Source organism: Rhinolophus hipposideros, assembly GCF_964194185.1.
Source record: "Rhinolophus hipposideros genome assembly, chromosome: 11".
In the NCBI taxonomy this organism is placed as follows: domain Eukaryota; kingdom Metazoa; phylum Chordata; class Mammalia; order Chiroptera; family Rhinolophidae; genus Rhinolophus; species Rhinolophus hipposideros.
Window position 1 is genome coordinate 29,909,647 of NC_138057.1, and position 16,586 is coordinate 29,926,232.

Sequence of the window (16,586 nt, forward strand, 5' to 3'; positions counted from 1 at the left end):
GAATCCATTCTCCAGTAACATTATGAAAAAGGCAACATGACAGATAAATTACTTAAGTGATTGTAAGTCTGGAAATTATCTTTGTTTCGAGCTAAATTGATAGTTTGGCTGGATATGGAATTCAAGGTTAGAAATAATTTTTTCACTTTACTCTCTTGTCCTCTAGATTCTATTATTGCTGTTGAAGTTTCCTGCCATTCTAATAACTGATTATTTGTATAAAATCCAGAAACTTATATGAACTCTTACTTTTTGTATCCACAATTCTTAAATTCCAGAATGATGACTTTTATATGGCTCTCTTTTCATCACCAAGTGCTGGGTGCTCAGTGGGTCCTTATCATTTAAAATTCCTGTCTGAAAGTTTTGGGAAATTTTCTTAATTATTTCCCTAGCAATTTCTTCACCTTGGTTTCCTCTTTCTGGAACTCCAACTGTTTGCATGTTTAACCAGCAGGACTGGTTCTCTATCTTTTTGTTTGCCTTTTCTTTTGTCTTTTGTATTGCTCTGTTTTTTAGAGACTTAACTTTATACCAATTTTCAAAATCTCCTTTAAGTTCTCTGAATATTTCTTTTTTGTAGCTTCTTCTTCTTTTTGGGAACGTATGGGTGGGTTGTTTGTTTGTTTTAAGTTTCCCTAAGTAGAGCCAATTTTCTCCAATTGAGTTTTCTTGTTTGTTTGGTTTTCTCTGCCTTTCATATTAGATGCTCTAGTGATCACACACACACACACACTTATTGGGAAGCTCAGTGCATAAGGGAAGGCTTTGACAAGTCTGGGCTTTCCTGTTAGGTAAAATGTCCTGACCATTTTATTGGGGAATTCTCCAATATGAGAACCTTAAGATCTTTTCTCTTGGACTAGATTCTGCTCTCCTGGCTGTAGAAGATAAGCTTAGTTGCCAGCACTTTGGAAACTAAGTGAAGGAAGATGGCAGAGTTTCAGCCAGTTTGTGAATTTTCATTTAATCCCCTTGTATCCAACATGGCTCTGCTCTCAATTGTGCCTGTTGTCCTCTAGCCCATAGTTCTTACACTTTCCAGAAACCACACTTCCAGTCTTCCTTTGGGTCAGAAAAGAGTCCCGTTGAAGCAAGGGGTTGAGAAAGGGTCTCTCCTTAAATACTCTTTGAACGTTCCTCCTAGTTTCAGTTCTACTTTCACCCCCACTTCTACACAAATATGTAATCACCAATTCGTGAGCCTTGGGGGAATTCTGGGGTGTCCATTGCATTGTTTTAAAACTTTTACTTACACAATCTTTCAACAATTTTTCCATTTTCAACCCTACCTTCATCTGACGTTTTGGTGTATATGGAATTACTAATGCTTGAGCCTTGCAAGGACAGGAGGGTTCTGTGTGTTAAGTTGCATTGCTTCTTGGCTTTCGCCCACTGCCAGCTTAGGACTCAACATTTTCAAGTCTACCAAATCTTTGGCCATCCTTTGTTTTTCTAGCTGCCATTTAAATAATATCGTCTTCATTCCCATTTCTTTGTCTTTGTGTTTTTATGTAATTAAAAAGTTTATTTTACTAAGCTTTAGGGTAAGGACAGAAGTAAATGTATGTGTTCATTTCTCTCATCTTCATCTGGGAGTCCAACAGTTGCTTCTTTTTCTTTTTTCAGCTTTATTGAGATACAATTGACAAATAAATTGTAAGATATTCAAACTGTATGATGTGGTGATTTGATACACAGTGTGAATGGATTCTCACCATCTATTAGGTTGGGGCAAAAGTAATAGTAATTGCGGTTTTTGCAATTATTTTTAACCTTTTAAACTGCAATTATTTTTGCACCATCCTAATAGTTAATTAATATTACTCACCTTATTAACATTCATCACCTTATTTATTTATTTTTGGTGAAAATATTTAAGTTCCACTCTCTTAGAAAAATTTCAATTATATAATACAGTGTTATTAACTATAGTCACGTTTTATATTAGGTCCTCAGACCTTATCATCTCTACCTATTTCTGTCACTTCCCTAGCCCCTGATAATGAGTTTTCTACTCTGTTTCTATGAATTTGACTTTTTTTATTCCATATATAAGTCATACCATGTGGTAGTTGTCTTTCTCTGTCTGGTTTAATTTAACTTATCATAATGCCCTCAAAGTCCATCCATATCACTGCAAATGGAAGCATTTTCTTCTTTCTCATAGCTGAATAATATTCCATCGTGGGTGTGTGTGTGTGTGTGAGTGTGTGTGTGCGTCACAACTTCTCTATCCATTCTTCAAACAACTTAGGTTGTTTCCATATCTTGGCTAGTAATTGATTCTTGTTGGTGTTGGTGGGACCAAAGAATTATAAAGAGTTTAAATATAAACTTGTCTCACTTGTCCATGGGGCAGAATCAGAGAAGACATTCATACAGGGTTGTTTGTTTCATAGGATTCATCACAAATTCATGAAGAGAATATAAATAGCATTATTCTTCATACAGCTTTATGATATGTTTCAATACTGTTTTCTCCGAGCACTTCCATGTATTTATCCTCTTTGGTTTCTGAAACAACTACATAAAGTAGACAAGGCAGGTGTTGCTATTCCCACTTTACCAATGAGGAACCTGAAGCTGACAGGGGTTGAATGGCTTATCCAGAGTAGTCCAGCTTAGTGTCAGAGATAAGACTAAAACCCAGGTCTTGGAATGTCAGAGCTGATGCTTTTCCTTTGGTCCATGCTTCCTCCAAGTGGCAATATTTCTGCTTTTATAACTCATCTAGAATAGCATTCAACCCAATAGGATTGGATCCATTTCCAGCATATTGTCCAGATTGGCCCATGATGTCCCACACCTGGATGATCTATAGAGGCTTAAAGAATCATAAGGTTTCTAGACTCCAACACCAAGAGGTTCTGATTTATAAGGTCTGGAGTGTGGACCAAGAATCCATACCTTTAAATAGCTCTCTAGGTGATACTGGCATGTAGTTTGATTGAGAACCACTGCCCTAAAGGGCATGAAAGTGATCTCAAGGGGTCTCACAGGCTTCATGGTGAGGGTAATCAAATGCCAGTTCCCAGAACAATTTAGCCATCCAGACAGCAGCCATCCCAGACTGCCACAGTCTAAGCTAATAGCTTCATCCCTTCCTCTCTTCCTCCTGGCCCTTGATAGACCTTACTTCTGCCCTCATTACCTGGTCTGCCAACTCACATAATTGAGATTCCCTTGTCAACTCTCTCCACTGCTCCATTTCAGCTTGTGGGACTTCAGGGACCCAACTTCCTGAAAAAAATTAAATTGAAAAACTTCCTTCCTGATAACTTAGGACCTCTTGTGGAACTTAGCGCTCTTAGGAGCCAGAGGGAAAGAATAATAAAGAGCTCTACTCGTTATCTGATTGGCAGCCCCAGTAATGTTATCGCTGGTTCTCAGATGACATCTTAGCTGGAAAACGTAAAATCCAAATACCTTTAGGTCGGAGAGGGAGCATCTTTGCATCAAAATGTGTATGAATGCACAGTAGTGCACAGTGGAGGCGGCCTCTTTTCTGGAACCTAAAGGTCCCTGAGCTAAAGAAGGTCAAAAAATGACAGGAAGAAAGAGAAAGGAGCTATGTAACAAGAGTCTCAGAGTTTGATTTACCATAGAGAGGAAGAGAAGACTGAGCCTACTTGGTCGGCCAATGGGAGAGACCACTACCCACGTTTTAGCAGTCAGAACCGAGAACTCTTCTGGGAAAGAGGAAAGAGTAGGTGCATAAATTTGTAAACAATAACTCAGCCATTGGAGGGGAAGAATGACTTTGATTATGGTGTGAGGTCTTCACCAGACCACTCAGGCATGCCCCAGAGTACCTACCACTTCCAGAGCCCTCTTTTAAAAGAGATTTGCTTCTACATAAATCATTTTTCTGGTAACCCAAAAACTCCAAATTCCTAGACCAACAAATGGCCTGGAGTGAGAACCTGATCCAAGGGCAGTCAATAGAGGCTAAAGGGGAATGTGAGGTGGCCTGAGCAAGAGTTCTCAGGTAGGGAAAGCAATTAAGACAATCTGATTCTTCAAGAAATGTATTTCGGGCAGCTGGCTGGCTCAATTGTTTGGAGCGCGAGCTCTAAACAACAGTGTTGCCGGTTCGATTCCCACATGGGCCAGTGAGCTGCGCCCTCCACAACTAGATTGAGGACAATGAGCTGCTGCTGATCTTCCGAAGGGGCGGCCAAATGGCTCAGTTGATTGGAGCACAGGCTCTCAACAACAAGGTTGCCGGTTCAGTTCCCACATGGGATGGAGGGCTGTGCCCCCTACAACTAAAGATTGAAAAATGGCGACTGGACTTGGGGCTGGGCTGCGCCCTCCACAGCTAGATTGGGAAACAGCAACTTGGAGCTGATGGGCCCTGGAGAAACACGCTGTTCTCCAATATTCTCCAATAAAAAAAAAGTTACATGAAAACAATATACTTAATAAAGTAAATATTGTTCCACACTTTAAAAAAAATGTATTTCAACAAATATTTACTGAACACCAACTACACGTAGATACTTTAGTATCTTTTAATTTTACTTAACACATGCTTCTATTGAACATATAATCAGATACTAATATAATTGTTTTACAAATATTAATTTTACTCTAATAACCACTCTATAAGTTAGAGATTATTGTTACTGAACCCAGGTTCGGTGTTATTTGCTGCACGAGACCCAAAAAGTCAAGAGGCAAGAGTTGATGAGGAGAAAAAGTATTTTCTTTATTCTAGATGCCGGCAGCCAGGGAAGATGGTGGACTGCTGTCCTGAGAAATGCCATCTTCCCCAAGCCAAAGACAATCAAGGGGTTTTATAGGCAGACAGGTTGGGGGAAGAACAGGGAGAAGTGAGGGAGTCGGTCAGGCAGGTCCAAGAGCTGATGTCACTTCCTGGGGGTCTGGTCTGTTTCAAAATAATGTTATCTCTGGGCTCCCCCACCACAGCCAGCTGGGAGCTTTATGCTTCACCAGTAAAAACTGCAAGGGAGTCACAAAATGGATTCTGGCGCCTGGATGCCTGAGGACTAAGGAATTACTGTTTTTCTGTTAGTGATGTGCTGATTAACTGGATTAGCGAAGTATATGTAGCCTGGAGGAAGGGGACAAAGCCGAGTCATTAAATCAAGCAGTGATGGCGAGAAACAAAGAGAAAAACAGCTGAATAGTAATCTATGAGGTGAATCTAGCTATAAGCTATATTACTGATTTCTTAAGTGTCACCCTTACATTATCATCCTTATTTTGAAGGTTAAAAAAATAATAATAGTAAAGAGCAGAAAGCCTAAGTAACTTGCCCCAAGGCTAGACATTTATTAAGAGGTAGAACCAGTCCTTTAAGTTCTAGGGAAACGTCAAAACAAAGGAGACCAAAATCCATGTCCTCATCAAACTTCTTTTCTACTTATGATTTGGTCTGGGCATCTGGGTAGAGTCAGTGGTACTGGGAGCAAAAGCTGAAAAAAAATCAAAGGCTGCCATGTGGCAGTGGAGGCCTTTGAAGGAAGTGTGCGAGAGGTAGTTGCAGATGATAGAAAAATTTAATATATATATACACATATGCTCACAGGATGTGGAGTACAGCATAGGGAATAGTCAGTGGACTATAGTCAGCTACATACGATGTCAGAGGGGTAGTAGACTGGGGGAGGGAGGTTATCACTTTGTGAGGGGTATTAATCAGATACTAATATAATAAGTGTTTTATTTAATGTTTAACTAGTACATTGTTTTGTACACCTGAAACTAAAATAATACGAAACTATTCAATAAAAGGGATGAGGATTATACTGGAAAACAATAAAAAGTTAAGGCCAGTGAACAGAGGGCAAGGGCCCAAGAGGACAAACAGGTCCCAAGAAAATATTCCTGTTGCCAGCCAGGTTCATTTCCATGAGGCTCAGCTTTGTGGCTGAGTTTTGCATCCTCTTATCCCTACAGTAAGACCAGCAGGACTGAAGTAATCTGACTTTTTGTTCTTCACATCCTTAAGAGCCTCCAACATGAAGCCCTATGGAGCCCTAATCCCTCATGAAAGCACAGACTGCAAGAAACAACACTCCCCCACCCCCAAAGGGCAGTGTATACAAACAGTCTCCTTGAGAGGTTAAGAGCATGAAGTTGCACTATTTTGGGATAAGTACAAAGACAGAAAGAGGCACAGGGAGGGATGACAATTCTTTCTGCATCAGAGATGAGCAGGGTTGGTACAGGGTCACGTCAGCGGCATCAACCTCAGCTAAGAACGTGGTGGCAGTCTGAGCCCTGCAATCCCCAAGTGCAGCCAGTGAGGCCAGGACAACAACGTCACTGCGTCTCAGTGATTACAACAGCGTCATCATCCACACTGGTTTCTGGGTACGTTGTGGGACAGCTTCAACTTTATCAACAGGTTACAGAAGAAAGGCCCTCTCCCTCAGGCAGGTGACATTTCTGAAGTTATTCTGGAGAAGGAACAGAGCAAAATGGTAGTCACCATGTGGAAACCAAGAGAATTTATTTATGATCACATCTGAGATACCCCTTGGGAACTGTCAGAAATAACAGAGGAGCATTTGATAGGAGACTGGAATATTGCAATAGCATCTTGTAGTTAAAAATAATACTGTTTCTGGGGGCCGGCCCGGTGGCTCAGGTGGTTAGAGCTCCGTGTTCCTAACTCTAAAGGCTGCCGGTTCGATTCTCACATGGGCCAGTGGGCTCTCAATCACCTTGAGTCCCGCAAGGGATGGTGGGCAGCGCCCTCTGCAACTAAGATTGAACACGGCACCTTGAGCTGCCACTGAGCTCCCAGATGGCTCAGTTTGTTGGAGCGCAACCTCTCAACTATAAGGTTGTGGGTTCGACTCCTGCAAGGGATGGTGGGCTGTGGCCCCTGCAACTAGTAACGGCAACTGGACCTAGAGCTGAGGTGCGCCCTCCACAACTAAGACTGAAAGACAACTTGAAGCTGAACCGCACCATCCACAACTAAGATTGAAAGGACAACAACTTGACTTGGAAAAAAAAAATAATACTGTTTCTAAAATTTTCACTGAGAACCCATTGAAACCTTCAGTCTGATGAGGTTGAGGGGAACAAGAATAATTCTTTCCTTTGATTTTTCCTTTATCTCACCTAGGTCAAGAGCTACTCTGGACAGGAAAGGCTGTTTCCTAAGACTGTGCCAAATCCCATGGGTCCTCATTCTCACCTCTGCTGCGTCTCAGGAAGCCACGCTCTAGCACTGAGTCAACACCGATGCTGGTAGGAAACACTCAGCAGGAAGCTTCAGCAATTCTGATGCAAGTCAGGAGGATTTCTTGGCAAGGGCTGGATCACTGGAATGTGGTCCATTAAACAGAAGTCGACAGTAGCTACAGAATTGTAAGCGCTTCAAAGCTAGAAAGTTCCATAGGGATCTCCTCACATGGCAGATAAGGGAACTAATGAGAATTTTATGTGACCCTCTGCAGGAATTTCATGTTACCTTGACCTTGCAAGCCTACCACCTTCTGTTGCTCTCCCCAAGAAGAATGCCTACCCTCCCAGCACCCTAAGCAAATTGGCCTTTTCTTGTCTCTTTCCTCCAGCCGAGTAGGAAACCTTACTGTTGACCAGAAACACCAAGCTAAGTTAGGGGAGTTCCATGATCTTCATCACATCAAGGTCCCCAAAAGTTGTCAGATTGAAGATAAAGATGAAGATGATTAGGATGATGATGATGATGATGATGAAGAACAGTAATACTAATAACAGTAAAAATTCACACTTCTTGAGCTAGGCAATTTGCCAAATACTTCATATATTCTGTCACTGAGGGCTTACCATCACTCTTAAGAAATCGGCATTCGTTATGGAAGGCAGTGTGGAGGTTCCTCAACAAATTACGAATAGAATTACCATATGACCCAGCAATCGCTCTCCTGGGTATCTACCCAAAAAAGTTGAAAACATTTATCCATAAAGACACGTGTGCTCTTATGTTCATTGCACCTTTGTTTACGGTGGACAAGACATGGAAACAACCAAAATGTCCTTTGATAGATGAATGGATAAAGAAGTTGTGGTATATATACACAATGGAATACTATTCTACCGAATAAGAAAAGATGATATAGGAGCATTTGTGACAACATGGATGGATCTTGAGAATATAATGCTAAGCGAAGTAAGTCAGACAGAAAAAGCAGACAATCATATGATTTCACTGACATGTGGTATATAAACCAAAAACAAAAAAAGAACAAGACAAACAAATGAGAAACAAGAACTCATAGACACAGAACATAGTTTAGTGGCTACCAGAGCGTAAGGGGGGTGGGGGGTGGGAGATGAGGGTAAGGGGGATCAAATATATGGTGATGGAAGGAGAACTGACCTGGGTGGTGAACACACAATGGGATTTATAGATGATGTAATACAGAATTGTACACCTGAAATATATGTAATTTCACTAACAATTGTCACCCCAATAAATTTAAAAAAAAAAAGAAATCGGCATTAATATTCTCATTGTGCTGACGGAGAAACTGAAGTTCCTTCCAATGCCAAGACTCATACACCAAGTGACCAAGTTATTGAGTGGTAGAGGGAAGCTTTGCACCCAAATTATCCCTTCTTACCTTTGGTTAGATGCTGTTCAACATCCACATTCTCATCCGACAGGAAGGGAGTTGAGGTGTGCCAGGCTGGCCACACTGGGCTATAAGAGTGTTTCTACCTTAGTTCTCTGAAGCTGGTTCCCACTGGTCAGTTCCCTTTGCCTCCCACCTCCGTGGAAGTCTCAGGTATTTTCTATGGCCTGGGGGAAAAACAGGCAGTCAAAAATCTTAAATTCTAAACACATTAGTCTCTAATTCAGTAGAGGGAGAAAACCTAGAGGCAGAAAGAGGCCAACAGAGTCAGTCTTGAGGAAAATCAAGTCAACCACATTCCCCATTCTATTCATTTTCTAAGCCATTTAAATGGGATTCTAATTGCATAAAACAACTAATTTTGTTCATTAAAGTTCAATTAAATTCATCTGAAACTCAGGATAATGGCATTGTTGTTGAACAGCCATATTAAAGATGAAACATAATCTCTCTTGACTCCATTTCCTTTGACAAAATAAAGTTCAGCTACTAATGAGCTTGCTATACAAGGTCTCTTTTATAAATGGCAACAAAGGCTGCACATTTATGAATAGCAGTTTTTATTATCATCATCAATAGCCATTTTCTTTGTTACCAAAATATGCAGAAATTATTATGGCTGTGATTTTTGGGGGGGAAATGAAATAAATAGCTTCATAATTGTATCACAGTGAAGTCACACATTGAGAGCCCACAGGAGGCAGCCTCAAAGCCTTGATGCAGGGCATTCTATAGACTAAGCAGACTTTTCAATTTCCAGCCTTGCAGACCTCGGACAACACCTCCCCTAGAGTCCAAATCTCTGTCTCAGGGCCGACAGGAAATGCTTCTCCCTATCCAGGAGGTCTAGCCCTACCCTTTTTCAGCCTCAGGGAAGAACCTGCCTGCCCTCTGGAGACCGGGAAGCCAGGAGCAGCCTGCAGCACAACTCTGTCTTGCGAATGAGCCTTCCCACCCTCTGGCGACACCTGGCCCTTCCATGGGCAGCCGCCAGAATGGCACAGTGCCACTATTTCTCTCCTCGGGGCCCTGCAGTGTTCACAGTTAACCTCAGTTGGCAGAAGTGTTTGCCCCTGGTCAGCAGGACTGCAACTCTCAAGCCTGGTGATGTTAATTTAGTGCCCGAAACTAAGACAAATGTCATGAGTCCCTAGCCCAGTGAGAGCATAAGTCTGAGTGGCAAGCTCAGGGAGGCTGTTACATGCAGATCACAGGGACCAAGGAGATAAGTGAGGGGGAAGGGGTGAGCAGTGGGTGTGAAATAAAGAGGTCCACACTCCCTTATCTGGAATCCTTGGAGAGAGATTTACTTTGTGTGAGTTCAGAATTTTTAGGATTTTATAAAGGTAATTTCCTACCTAATATTATACATTATCTAACTCCCCACATGCATATTCTATAGTGATATGTTTGAATATTCATACTAAATGTGATAAAGAATATACACAGCCTCGTATCAGTTCAGGTCAGGTCAAGTTTGCTTCTAAATAATTAATGAGTTATGAAAAATCTCTTGGAGCAAAAGAGCACTCACCCAGGAGAGGAGAGGACCGCTGAGAGGGAAAGAGAGGAGGACTGGATCATCCATATTTCTAGAAGAAACCAGGGTGCAGTGAAGTGAGGGAACTGACCTCTATTGGAACCCGAAGGACACCTGCCAGGAGGGTGTGAAAGCCCATCACTGTGTGTCAGCTGGGATCCATCTTTCTCCTAAGAGCTGCTGCAAAAGGTCTGTGCTGCTGGACTCCCGGTGGCTGCTGGAGCTGAGAGTCACATTCCCCCACAGGCTCCTGGGCCCGACCTTCAAGGGCAGCTTTGTGGCAGGAGTGCTTTCCCCCTTTGTAATCTATCTTCCACTGAAAAGACCCATTGCGACCACCACCACAATCACAAACCTGGCCAAACCAACAGGACGCAAGTCTCCATTTGTCCCAGTGTATAGTCTTTTCAGATGGGTGAGTAAATTAAGAAGAATTCTTCATACTCAAGCATGCATTCTCATGGAAATACTCTCCGGGGTGGCTGCATGGCTCAATTGGTTAGAGAGCGAGCTCTCAACAACAAGACTGCCGGTTCAGTTCCCGCCTGGGATGGTGGGTTGCGTCTCCTGCAACTAAAGATTGGAAACGGCGACTGGACTTGGAGCTGAGCTGTGCCCTTCACAACTAGATTGAAGGACAACGACTTGGAGCTGATGGGCCCTGGAGAAACACACTGTTCCCCAGTATTCCCCAATAAAATCTTTAAAAAAAAAAAGAAAAGAAAGAAAATATTCTCCTTAGGCCTTTCAGTCTCTCCAGGAGCTGCAGCAAAAAAAAACACAAAAAACGAAAACAAAAAATCAACTATTTGTTTAAATGCTGTAATATATGAAGACAGAAGGAGCATTGTTAAATCAAAACACTCTATCTATAGTAGTGACAGCTGCATAACCTTGTGAATGTATAAAAACCACTAGATTGTACATTTTAAAAGGGTGAATTTTATGGCTATATAGATTATTAACTCTAAAAAACTAAATAGTTAAATGATTCAGTGAAATGACTTGAAGCTTCACTCCACTCCTATAACCACATCCTAAACCTTGGCAATACTTGAATCCCAACTGTAGAAATCAAACTAAAGCCCCCCCGACCACTGCTTCTGGCCTTGAAAGCTTTCTCTTACCCTCCCTTCTGCTATGTCTTAGTCTCCCATTGATACTACAGCACATTACTGCAAGTTTCGTGGCTTAAGAAAACAGAAATGTTTTTCTTACCTTTCTGGAGGACAGAAGTCTGAAATCAGTCTCACTGGGCTACAGTCAGGCGTCAGCAGGGCTGGTTCCTTATAGAGACGTTAGGGGAGAATCTGTTTCCTTGCCTTTTCCACCTTCCAGAATCTTGGCTTCTGGCTCCTGCCTCTGTCTTCAAAGCAGATCACTTCACCCACTCCTTCCAACGTCACATCTTCTCTATCTCTGACCCTCGTACCTCCCTCTTGTGACAACCCTGTAATTACTGTTGGGCCCATCCAGATAATCCAGGATTATCATCCCCATCTTAAGGTCCTTAATATAACAGCAACTACAAAGTCCCTTTTGCCATGCGAGGTAACATAGTCACAGATTCTGGGGCTTAGGCTGCAGACATCTGGCGAGGGGTAGGGGGGCATTATTCAGTCTTTTATAGCCATCCACTTCCTAGATCCCTCAATATTTTGCCAGTCAATTCCTTCTTGACATCAACTATCTTCCTTAGTCGACCCAGACAAATGGGTAGAATTACCCTCTTTCTAGCATCTTCAATTCTCTCACACCCTTTTCCATACACCAAATCCACCTGGAAAACCCCTTGCTGAAACAATTCTATAATCTGCCACCTCTGCTCTTATAATCAGGAATTCAGTCTTCATGGATGAAACCTTTTCTGTGTGAGGCCAACCATTCCACCTCTGCTCTCAACCCCCTTTCCTCCCTTCAGGATTCCTTTAGACCTTCAATACCTGACTTCAAACTAGTCCCTTGCCCATAGCAATTCTTTTCTCCTATCTATAAGAAAAATGGAGGACTTCTTGTCCTGGACAAGATGGAAATGACTTCGTTCTCCCTGCTCCTCCTGACTAAGTATAATTAAAAACCATGGACGTAATGCAACAAAAAATCATAAGAAGACTATGAAATATTGAGAAGCACACAGACTAGTTAGGGGCTTCACCTTTTAGGAACTACACAGGGGAGATTCTCTGGGTTTGCTTTTTCTCTCTCATAGATCCTGGACTTGTAAATGGAGAAGCCTGCAAACTGGAACCACCGCCACCAGAAACGGGACTTATAAAACTGAAAAATACAATAACCAAAATAAAAAAGTCAATGGGCTCAATAATAGTCTGGAGATCACAGAGAATCAAATCAGTGTTCTGGACGGTAGATCAATAGAATTTACCCAATGTGAGCAGAGAAAATAGACTTAAAAGATCAAGGACCTGTGTAACAACAAACGATTTCTGTCATTTAAGTCCCAGAAGGAGAAAAGAAAGAGTACGGGGTTAAAAAAGAGTATTCTAAGAAAGAATTTTCCCAAATTTGGTGCAAGGCCAAGAAGTTAACCCAAAATAAACCCAAAGAAATCAAAGCTAAGACATATAATTATCAAACTTCTGAAAACTAAAGATGAAGAAGAAAATATTGAAAGGAGAAAGGAGGAGGTGCATGTCCAATAGGGAAGACCAATCTGAATGAAACCCCAAGGTCTCTTTTTCCCCAAGGTCTCTATTTCCATCACCCCCAAAATGTTCCTTCATACCTCTTTGTTGTCAATCCTCTCCCCACCTCCAGTCCTTGGCAACCACCAATTTCTTTTCCTCCCTACAGTTTTGCCTAACCTGTCTTTTGAGCTTCATACACATCTGTGTTTTGTTTGGGTAAGGTTTAGAGTCCTCTTTTGTCTTCACGCGTTGAGAACTTTGAGTGATTCAAAACTTACTTAACCTCTCTGCGACTTAGATTCTCTCCATGAAAGGGAGGAATGATACTTTGCTAATTTCTTGAGGAGGTTAAATAAGATTAATGCCACAAAGGAGCCTACCAGGCTGGATATACACGATAGATACGGGTATGTGCTCAATACATCATTAGTATCAGCTTCTCCGATGAAGTTGCATTTCTTCCAGAAGACCTGCACCTTCTGAGGATGGAGCATAGGGTTTGTAAATTGCCAGCCCACTTGATGGAGAAGTGCCGGCCTCCTCAGAGATTAGGAATCATTCTCCCCACCAGTCAGTGCTATATGTCTACACAACGCATCGGGCGAGAGACTGCGTAACACTTCCAATGACGGGGAGCTGAATTCTCAGAGTGTGTAGTACAAGTGAGTTTTGCAACCAACCCATTACTTCATGTGATGTGAATGCCTCAGGATCTCCAGTTAGCTTCAAGTGTAGGGGGCTGATTAATATCTGAAATAAAGATGGTTTCATTTCCAATCCTTTGACTTAAAGGCAAAAATAAAGCATACTGTTATCTTGCAGCATATACGTCCTGCTCCAATATGGTTACTCCAGTTGTTTACAGTAACATGAATTTCAGCCTCATTTCACACCGGATAGATAGAGAGGTGGCCGACCCATTCAATCCTACATATTTTTGTATTCTGAGCTTCACATTTTCATACACTATTATTACCCACTAGCAATTTATAAAGTATTCTGAGAATACATGTGCTATTGTAATGGGTGCTTCTTCTCAATTTCTCTCTAGATGAACTAAACAAAAGTACCATAACAAAAGCCAACTGATAAGGATCACATTGCTCTCATGTCAAACAGACATAAAAGAACTAAAATGTTGTGAAATCTGTCAGGCAGTTTTTACAAATCCTCTAACCTCCAGAGAAAGGGCTTGCAATAAGAATTACATTAGAATTATCACAGCTAGCAAATATTTTTGTTAATGCTAGAAGGATTTCAAGCTATACATACCCCCTAAAAAGGCAGTAACTGTAACGCAAAGAAATTAAAATTACAGCTGAGGTGTCACAGTAAGTGGAAAAGCTTTAAGTCTGTCTGCTGGTAGAGCTAATGACGACTATGCAGAACACAGGGAAACAAAGCTTTCTTTCTCAAGAGCCAAAGTGCATGTGGGGCTGGCACTGTTTTGCTAAGGCGATGTACAGCTGTACTTGGTTATGGGAACATTAGTTAAGTGAGACCATAAAAAACAGCTGTATTTGAGATCACACAGGACCCTGTACATTTTATCCCCGTGGCAGCCAATCAGAAATCTTGCTGACAGGCAAACATGTCCAAAACGAATGATCCCATTTAGATTAATTCCTCTTAATGCCTTACATAGGCCTACTTTCCTGGCATATCCTAAAGAGAGCAGGTCAGCTCCATTCACAAGCCGGAGATAGAAAATGCAAGCTTGATTACTTGATAAAAATACAACTATACTGGTAGAGAACGAAGAGTGCTCAGTCTGTAAAAATAAGGCTGGTGGGCTCTTCCCCAGCCCAGAGTTCAGCCACGAGTCACCCTGGAAACTCAGCACTCAGCCAGCAAGCAATCCAGAGAACTGAGATTTAATTGTGGTTCTGTCATTACTGTTTCAGCTCTTTACTCTCTACCCAGTAACCCAATACATCCACACTCATTGCCACGAAACTTTGAAATGCCCTCCAACGCCTGGCTCTGGGATTTGGGCCATAGGAAGCTAACCAACATCACAGGCAGGACTGCAATGGGCTTACTCGGCTGGGCTCATTTGCCTTCTACCTCCGCCAAAGACATGAGCACATACCTGGGTTACCACTGGGTCCCGTGGGCTGACAGGAGACATGTGGAGCAGATCCATGGGCCAGACCAAGCTGAGGTCAGCACCGCTGCCCAGCCAAGCCCAGCCTGGATCAGCCAGCCTACAGACTCATCAGCACAGAAGTGCTTCTCGCGGCGGGCGGGCTGCTGCGATGGTGCAGTTGCTTGTGATGCAGCGCCACTGTGATTGGTGAACTAGGGACCCTGTGCCCTGGGGCGAGCCCTTTCCTGCCTGTGCTCCACTCCTCATCTATAAAGTGAGGGCAGGGGTGGAGGATCTCTACAGCCTCTTCTAATGGTGTCTGGGATGAAAAGAGCTCCAGACTCCAGGTGCTTAGAGCTCCTCCAGGCCTAGAAGAAGGAGCTGGAAGAAACAGTCCGGCAGGCGCTGTGGGCAGGCAGAAAAGCCTTTACCCCCAATGATACGCTGCGCATGTTTGGCGATGTGTCCACAGCTTTGTAAAAAGTCCGTGACAGAAGAAGGGTCTGACAAATCCGGGCGCCAGTATTTCTTGAAAGCCAGCTCCCAAACAAAACTTGTTTTCTGTTGGTTGAAACCTGGACAAATAATCAAGTCTGAAGACAGAATTGAAGAAAATGGAAATCTTTATTTTTAAACACTAGTACATTTTCAGGCTGTTTTAAAAAGGAAAAATCATATTAATTCAAAACTATGCATCAAAGCATATTTATTTAAACTCTAATTTTACAAACACATAATGAAAGAAACATATTTTATAAATATCTACTCAGAATGTGTATTATGAAAAAAAGTGTTTAAAAATAACAGCCCTGGATCTCCCTCTTTAAATATATAAAATTTCCATACAATTTATAACAATTCTTTCTCAAGAGCCAAAAATTTCACAAAGGCCAACAACTCAGTTCTCATCAGACACAATCAAAAGTAATAGGGATATAAAAAAATGCAAAAGTTCTGTACAAGGGAAATACAGATAGCACACGGGTAAATCTCATTACCATACATGCCATTTGTGTTTTAAAAATGTTTTATAAAAACTGCCATTTAAAACAAATAAGTGAGAGTCCTTCCCTGACTGTGGAAAATGTATAAATTATCACCCTCCCACCTGGGTGTTGAGACTCCCACCTGGGGTTGGGGAGAGAAGTTTCCATGTGTTTCCTGCCAAGGGACCTAAGCCACATGTGAGGACCCACCTCCTCTGGCAGTGGCTGTTTTGTGTGGGTGACTCACTATTATTTCCTTTCACGTAGAAAAATCATTTGGGATCATAGAAGACAATCGTTCAAGTGAAAGCAAGACCAGGGGATGGCTTCAGACTATTGTACCTAATTAATATATGTATTTTGCGGTTTGGGCAACCAAGCTCTGGGAAGCCTCATTTTCCACTGTCAAGAGACACCCCCTCACCTCCCGCAGTGAAACACATGGCACAGCCCCATGGCTGTTTCTTCATCTTCCCTCTTCCAGCCCAAGCTGCTCCTTTGCCTGCAGCGCGTGCAAACTATTGTCTCTTCTGACATTTCTTCTGGAAAGAGCTCTTCAAAAAAGTGCGATACACGGGGTCATCCACGTATTCATTCTTAAACCTGGAGCTCAGCACTCTTTGTCTCTTTTTCTCCCCTTGGATTATGTCTGTTCCATAAAATGTGTCTTCAAATCGCATGTCAGAGGCTGTGGACTAAAATTAGCCAGTGTTACATTGCAGA

General features: G+C 42.1%; 1 protein-coding gene and 1 long non-coding RNA gene across 4 annotated transcripts in view; both read right to left on the bottom strand.

The window, feature by feature from the left end:
- Positions 1-4,691: 4,691 nt before the first annotated feature.
- LOC308505274 lies at positions 4,692-13,538 on the bottom strand. Of its 2 annotated transcripts, XR_013994503.1 has the most exons (5): positions 11,362-11,579; positions 10,499-10,906; positions 8,592-8,770; positions 7,181-7,307; positions 4,692-6,431 (listed from the first exon to the last, which is right to left on the bottom strand). It is a non-coding gene; the product is annotated as an uncharacterized lncRNA (long non-coding RNA). The 2 variants fall into 2 exon arrangements; XR_013994502.1 differs by lacking the exon at positions 7,181-7,307 and having other exon boundaries at positions 11,362-13,538.
- Positions 13,539-15,477: 1,939 nt separating this feature from the next.
- Positions 15,478-16,586, bottom strand: part of KDM4C (lysine demethylase 4C) — a 350,804-nt gene continuing 349,695 nt past the window's right edge. The window contains exon 23 of one of the 2 annotated variants that reach the window (XM_081066750.1): positions 15,478-16,558. In XM_081066750.1, the coding sequence (XP_080922876.1) occupies positions 16,382-16,558 (177 nt within the window). In that variant the 3' untranslated portion in view covers positions 15,478-16,381. The remainder of the gene's footprint in view (positions 16,559-16,586) is intronic. The other variant, XM_081066751.1, reaches the window with a different exon arrangement.